This window comes from Notothenia coriiceps, unplaced genomic scaffold (genome assembly GCF_000735185.1).
Source record: "Notothenia coriiceps isolate Sejong01 unplaced genomic scaffold, NC01 NC01_scaffold00007810, whole genome shotgun sequence".
Lineage (NCBI taxonomy): Eukaryota > Metazoa > Chordata > Actinopteri > Perciformes > Nototheniidae > Notothenia > Notothenia coriiceps.
Window position 1 is genome coordinate 2,600 of NW_011340511.1, and position 8,207 is coordinate 10,806.

The 8,207-nt window shown below is 38.6% G+C and overlaps 1 protein-coding gene across 1 annotated transcript; it reads right to left on the reverse strand.

The window, feature by feature from the left end:
• Positions 1-824: 824 nt before the first annotated feature.
• LOC104944286 (THO complex subunit 6 homolog) lies at positions 825-4,269 on the reverse strand. Its single transcript, XM_010769803.1, has 6 exons — positions 4,138-4,269; positions 2,917-3,008; positions 2,316-2,380; positions 1,426-1,529; positions 1,004-1,041; positions 825-891 (listed from the first exon to the last, which is right to left on the reverse strand). The coding sequence occupies exons 1-6, from the start codon at positions 4,150-4,152 to the stop codon at positions 825-827; spliced, it is 381 nt and encodes a 126-aa protein (XP_010768105.1). The 5' UTR covers positions 4,153-4,269.
• Between the last annotated feature and the right edge of the window lie 3,938 nt (positions 4,270-8,207).

Genomic DNA, 8,207 nt, shown 5'->3' on the forward strand with positions numbered 1-8,207 from the left:
GGCGGTAACACGAGCAATTTGTCTAAACATTTAGAAAAAGTGCACCACATTCAGACGGAGGAATGCACCGGGTTTGACTGTCTTTCTAGTAGCTCTGTAGCCCCATCCACGAGTAACGTTTCCACGTCAGCTGTTATGTATGCTAGCAGCAACATCCACGTCAGGTGTTATGTATGCTAGCAGCAACACACAGAGTTAACTCAGTTATACAAACATGGGTTAATGATTAGAGGTAACTGAGTTATTTATTTTGTTAAAGTTTCAGCTATTCTGTTTACAGTTCTGTCATCAGATTATTTAATACGATTTGTTAAAACATTGTTGTTTCTTTTGATGTGAAATATTATGTATTTAATTTAAATAAAAAGCTATGTTAATTGTGTTCACAATTTGTTAAGTTAATTTAATAATATATGTATTTTTGAATCAAGTATTCATCTTTATTGTCTTCATTGTTAGTTTCCACATGCCTAAAACAACCTCAAGCTAAATCTAAAAGTTGATGGCTAAATAAGAGCGTTTGAGAAATTGTGCAAGGCATACAGTAATAGTCCGAATAGTCGATGAATCGTTTAATGAATCGATAGATTAATCGATTATCAAATTAGTCGTTTGTTGCAGCCCTATTGTAGTTATCCCATGTATAAATAGAACGTGTTATTCAGCAACCCTTGCGATTTGGGATTTTATTTTTGGTTTAGCTGGTCATTTCAAAAGTAGCTCACCTGCCAAAAAAGTGTGGGCACCCCTGGTGTATATTATATTTTACGCATTTTTTAGTCATTATAAATAAAAAAATATAAATATATTTATTAATAGCTATATTAGGTGTGTGTTCTCACCCGTGTGTTTAGGACCATGGCGTTGATCTCCGGTATCTCTAGGCTGGATCTTAGGAATAAAAACTTCAGTCAGCTCTTTGCTCACTTATTACAGCAGCATATAATATTAAACATTATAATAAAATATGAGGTAATTCAAACAGAAAGAAAGCATCTCTCACTTGTAGTTTGGTCTCTTTGTCCACAGAGGTTTCACATTCTGAAGAGACAAAATTAGAAAAACTTTTCAAGTGAAGTTTAACTAACTGAGTATAAGCAGCAAATTCAGATTTCACAACACATCATAATATAATAAAATATAAAACAATAAATACAGTGTATACATACAAATATATGTATATATTAAACAATAATACAATAATTCTAATATCATATTATAAATACAGTGTATACATATACATATTAAAATAATAACAATACATTTGTTGGTCATCTTGTTATTATAAATCATTCTGATACACTTCCTTTACAAATAACTCTTTGTTTTTGTACTCTAAGATTGTACTTTATACAATAACTGGGCACCAAATCACTGTGAGGATGTATTTTAATAATACCAATAATAATGTAAATAGGGTCTGACCTTCTTGGTGAGGTCGCTCCAGCTCCAGCAGCTGATCTCTCCGTTTCCTGCGCTCAGGAGGTGACAGTCGGTGGAGAGGAGCGAGAACACAGGTCCTTCATGAGCTAAAACACACACACACACACACACACACACACACACACACACACACACACACACACACACACACACACACACACACACACACACACACACACACACACACACACACACACACACACACACACACACACACATTCATTATAAAAACCCCATTAATCACAACACAGATACGAGTTAGAAAAGGCAGGAATAAAGCAATGGTGACTCTTTCTCACTTTCAAAAAGTTGCCCTTAGAAGACCAAAAACTGCCATAAAATATACATATTAATATTACTCTCCACTTACTTTCGGGATAGCTCTTATAACCAACTTTAGGCCTGATCATAAATACTTTATATCCTTTTTGGAGAGTTTGAGACTTTTAAATGGTAGTTAATTTACAAAGTGCCACGAATGTTTGTTTTTATGAAAGTAAAATGTCAAACAAAAGAGCAAATAAAATAAAAATATTAATATAAACATAAGCAGGTTTATTAGAATATATATGTATAAAACTATCGTTTTTAGGACGTATGTATTAACACTTAGTTTACAACAACTAACTTGTTTTTTTTCATTACTTACTAACAAACTAAAAATAACACAAAATACAATACTCAACATTAAAAGTTATTAGTCCCTAACTAGTGTGACAAATCAAAGTATACTGAGGTCTTAAAAAAAATATTTTTTTACAATTCTCATTAATTGTATACAATGGAAATGACAGTAAAATAACTGAATCAACTTTTGAGCCCCATAAAATGAAACAAATATTTAGGGTTAGGGGATATGTGTTATATCTCACCTGTGAAGGTTAGAACAGCTTTCTGACTCAGGGCTGTGGCATCTGGACTCAGAGCTGCAGACAGGCTGCAACCCAAACATAACCAATATATTAATATGATTATTAATATATTAATACATTTGGTTTAAAAGAGGCACTATTTTGCTTATTTTCAAGTTCATATTAGTATTTAGTGTCTCTACTGTAACATGTCTCCATGCTTTAATACTTAAAAAGCTCTTATATTTATCATACTGCCTGTGCTGCAGCACCTCTTTTCACCCTCTGTCTGAAACCAGAGCCTGCTCTGATTGGTTAGCTGGCCAGCTCTGTAGTGATTGGTCAACCGCTTAGAGATGTCCCACTTCTTAGCCTATTACGTAAAATGTTATTGGAGCGCTAGCCAAAGTAAGCGTGAGTCTTACACAGTGATGTCACTATGTTACGGAAGTAAGAAAAGGAGTCCAATGGAAGCGTTGGGGGCAGGAGGGGGGGGAGTGTGTGGGAGAGAAACTCCCTCTGGAGGGAACACAGGGATTCGGAACACAAACTACAAGAAAGGGAAAACCTGAAAAAAGCATAATAGGGCCTCTTTAATGAGTTTGATCATAGTGTGTCGGACCTGAACACGGCGATCTCGCCATAGTTGTTCCCAGCTGCCAGAAATCGTCCACAGGGAGAAAAACTCTGCGAGAACACGGACATGTGGAGGAGCTGCAACAACAAAACATACATTAAATATTCATATTCATCTTTATTAAACTTAGGAAATCACATCAGCAGCTCTGTGTTTTCTCTGCTCATTATTTCCAACATAAATCTGTCTGTTGACTTCTATCAGCCATCTATCATTTATTGGAGGTATTACGAATTGAAACAGCAGGATTGCAGGAAGAGTGGTCTCAGATGTACAAGTAAATTGCAGTACAAGCCCACTTAGACAAAATATGAAACAATAATCTAAATTAATAAAAAGATAATAAAAGAAAGATAAAGAAAATCAAGTGTCACAAAAGTATTATTATTAGTAATATACATGTATTACTGGGCATCACACCTATCAAACGTAAAGGGTTTTTAGAAGAAGTAATATATTATTATCCAATCAATAATATTGACTGATTAAGTAATTCCAGGAGAAGTGAAGACCAATACTGTGTCACATATTCAGACAAAAGACAATATACAAGTAAAGACACATTACAAAATACAGTTCAAACTCTGGTTAACATTTATACAAAAACGGGTTACCAAATGGGACTTGATTTAAGGACCTTAATAAATGCCCTTATAACATGTGCTTGGTTCCATTTTAAAAATATATATAACTTTTTTAACGTATTCAATCAATACCCACATTGAATAGGAGTCCCTTTACCATTAGAACATGTTTTAACCAGTAATCCTATGCGAGCATTTTTACAAGCTAACAAGAAAACACAACTTTAGCAGAAAGCAATGGCATGTTTATTAGCTAACAACACGTATTTTAAACACCAACGATAGTTTCGTTAAGATGAAGTTGATGTAAACGTGAGCTCTAAAAAATAAACAAAATACACATTTTAGCGGAATTCTAAGTGGTGTTTCCCGCAAAGCCTTAACTTTTAAGGCCAAGGCACACAGGTACAGCTAAGGGGAATAATTAAAATGTAAATCAGTGTGTATTAACGTATTCTAACTAATCTATTACACCATCAGATATTATCGTTATTTGCCACATTTCCAACACCAACAAAGCGCGAGTAAAGCTAAGCGCATATTTCAGTATAAATGTGAGTGAGATTTTTAAATTAAATTGAATTTCCTCCACAGTTTTAAGAACATATTAATGATAGTTTACCTCGACGGGACCCATTCTGTTCACACGGACACGTCGTGCCTTTATAACGGCTGCAAAAGGACCAAAAAGTCGGTAATTTAAGTTTTTTTTTTTACAAACGATGCGAGGAGGGAACAAGATGAATGCAGTCGAGGGAATATGACGTATGCACTAACGCAAAGGATTCTGGCACATGTAGTACACATTCTAGCAGCGAGGTGTTTTTTTATGCACAACTAAAGGACAAATGTAATTCATAAATGTAAGAAAAGAAAACAATTATACTCAAAATGGATTCGATAAAAAAAACACAATATGAAATCACTTTGTTTAAAAACATGTTTTAGCATGTATTTGATCATTTTAAATTATTTTTTAGAGCAGGTTCAATTATAATTATGAATTTGTATATAAATTAATGGCAAGAAAGGAAAAAAGGAATTTGGAACTAGAATGAGAAATAAACTTAAAGATGATAATACAAAATATCTATTATATATTTAAGATAATAAATCAATGTACATTTTAATAATAATAATACACTTTATATTGTTACAAATATTATTGTATTGCAAATCATCATTTCTAAGGGAGGTATAGAGTAAATATAAAAATGTTATGAGGGTATAACTATGTAAATATGTATGCTCATTTTAAACATATCAAATACAAGTGCACATTAATCTTTTTTTTGAAATTCAAAATGTATTCCCCATATACACAAGGAAGAACAAAGCTCCAGAGGATTTTTCTAATTAAAAAAACTGTGTTTCTAATATAAAGTATTTGTTGATTATTAAAACGACCTCAGAATGTCATTTGCCCCATGATGTTAATGAAGAAGTAGATGAAGGGGATGAAGATCTAGCGGCAGCCTGGCTCGGCTCGACTAGGTTATCCCCGGCAGCAGTGAGGCAGAGCATCACCGAGACTCAGTGATTGTCTGTAATACAATGACCCTAATGAGCTCTGGGGTTCATTATTAAAATAAAACCCAGAAACTGATTGTTAAAACCACATACTGGATGTTTTTGTGGCTCCTGGTTAGCTTTGTGCGCATGATGACGCGCAGCGGTGTGCGCAGCCAGCAGCGGCAGGAAGTATGTTGTCGAAGCGGCGGTAGAGAGAAGGTAGATGGGGAAAAGAGCCAATAAGCAAAAGTCGGTGTTTGAACCGGAGGAGGAGAAAATAAATCATGTCGAATCCGTGAAATCTGCGTATTTTTGCATCTCCACGCCGTGCATCGTCCACCCGTGCGGGCGCAGAGGCCGATTGAGGGGTAAGTGTGGATCGGAAAAAACGGTTCGAAAACTAGGCTTTCATCAATGGGGGCCGCGGTGTGTTTGTCGAGATCTTTGTGTAGCTCCGGGCTAGCCTGGGGTTAGCTGAGATGCTATCCTCTCTGCGAGCGCATACATCGGCGGAAGTTTGGACCCTCTATCTGCTTCGTGTTATTTAAAATAAACAATAGTTGTCTCGCTAGCTTTTGCACGTTTGTATTTTAAGCTTTTATTTACAATATTTGTGTTTTGCACTTCCGTTTTACCTATTTTCTCTTATCACGGGGGGTTGTTAACTAGCCTAATGCTAATGTTAGCGCGGCCGTGTATATTTTAACTCATATCCACCAAACTGTTTATATAACCAATATGCTAAATGCATTGATGTTGCTGAATATGGTATATGCACCTTGTTTTGAGAAAATAAACACACCACAAGCCTCTGGTTGTAGCGCAGTGGGGTATCAGTTTGTGTTTGTGGGCTAAAAAGGAGATGCTAGCGCGTTAGCATGGGGAAAATGTCCCGCTGCTCGAAAGCCATTTTCCGATGAAATGGGGTCTCACTGAAAGTGGGCTGGTGGCTGTAGGTGTTGTCCCCGCTATGCTGTGATCGCTAACACCGGGTGATTTTATTCAGTTTGACCCCCCTGTTGTTTTTGCTCCCGGGTCCACGGCCGGGCTCGGGTGTCACTCCCCCGATTAAATTCGGGGAGTCGGCCTTAGGAAATGTCGGCCGTGTGTCGAAGAAGATGCCCCGCTTTTGTCCCGACAAAATCCACGCCGGGGCTGAACCCGAGCAAGAAGAGACGGGCCAAGGTCAGGCCGCCCTGCTGCAGCTGGCGCGGCTCTTTCTGTGTTAAATCTGCTGTAATCATATTAACAGAATGATAATTCTTATTTTTATGAGTTTATTGCCGTCTCTGATCAAAACAACCCATTAATGTGTGAACAGACCCGGTTTATTTCTGCAAGGTGTGTGAATCCATCCGAGACACTTTTGGCACCACAAACATTGAAATACCTTTTTTGTTTGTGAAGTACAGCTTTACTAGCTGTTTTTGTTGCTGTGCAAAGCAAATTCCGTTTGTTTACATTATCCAAGGAAGAAAAGAAGTTGGACGGGGAAAAGAAAGACAGGGTTTTGATTGGCTGGTCCTGAACGGTCTGATTTAAATTAGTGTGAATGAGATGCTTCATTTAAAAGATCTGTACCAGATTACTGTGGCTGATTCCATTTTTACTGTTATACACAGGGTGTCCGCGGGGTCTTAAAAAGTATTAAAAGTTGATAAATCAATTTAGCGAAAATTAAGGCTATTAAGCGGCATTTTCCAAGGTATTAAGAAGGTCCACAGCAACGACAACATGAAACACCCTTTCATTTACTGAAACGACATGTCGGGAAACCCCCCAAGGCGGCCCCATTCATAGCGCGCCGTAAAATGCTGCTTATTATTTTAAGTTTCGTTGCCTTGCTCCGCTCTGTGGGGGGGGGACTAAACGACTACGGTAACGGGTCCCAAGGTGGGTAGACCGGCATACGCAACGCTCTGGGGGTCCAACGGCTCCGTGTGTAAGCCCTAGTATATGATCATTTTCTGATAACGATGAAATAGCCCGCCTCCCTCTCCCCGCGTCTCCTGCTGCTGCTGGGCTGTCAGAAGAGGGGGAGGAAAAGAGAGGCAGGCACCGTTTATTAAATATTATTATATATACAGAGAACAGAGTCGTTATCAATTTGTTTTAAAGCTCAATAAATAACAAAGAAGACCTCTGACCGGCACTTTTCTAATTTTGTACGGAGGATTTAAACTTTAAAGGACATGTTGACCGGCGGAACATTTTTTTTTACGGAAACTGCCGCACGGTCCCCTCGTTCCTTGGAAGAGGCGGAGAGGTGGGTGTTTTTGATCTGCTGTGGACTACCGGAGAGATATACAGCAGGAGAACACGCCGTCCACCGCGGAGAATAAACAGAAGGGCAACCATGGCAACCATGCTCCGGGGTCTTCTTCGCTGCTTTTGGTGTATTTCGGGCGGCAGCAGCGCCACTTACAGGCCTGGCATATGTACTACATCGTTTCCAGCATTTCCAGCGGTCTAGTGTGAACGGACACGTTAATGAATCGAATGCGTGTGAACGGAAGCCTTTTTTGCGCTTGCGTATGCGTTTTACCGTAGTGGGGCCGGGGTCTAAGCCAAACTATATCCGGTCACAGAGATCTGCTATTTTAAAGTAAAGTCAACACATATCGACCCTAAATATAGTCTATATTAAGAACGAGAAAAGTCTTAACATATATATCCTTTTTTGTAAACATATGACAAATGTGTGAGGGTGATGACGTCAGAGCATCGTCCTATGTGCCAGGGCTTAGCCCCGGACAGCCCCAGCCCAATTTAACCCCTGGGTATTTGAGAGGGAGCTCCTATATGGCATTATCCCGCTGAAGCTCACCAAAGTTTAACATATTGTAACGTCCACCCGGACGTGTCGGAATGACGAGTGAAGCGTTCTCAAGTTAAACAGGTTTATTAACAACCAACGGCTCTCATCCGTCCTTTCTCACTCTCTCTCCTCTCGCGCCAACCTCTCACTCCCCTGCACGCACCCACCCAGACACACACACACCAAACCCTCTGCTCCCCAACCCCGCCCCTACCTGCTCTCCTCACAGAAGCCTGACACAAACAGTTAACAGAACACTTGAACAATAAATGCAGATCGCTACAGTACCATACACTATACCAGGGGTACTCAAATACAAATCTTAAAGGTCCACAAAGAAAATGTTCAATAAGACAAAGGTC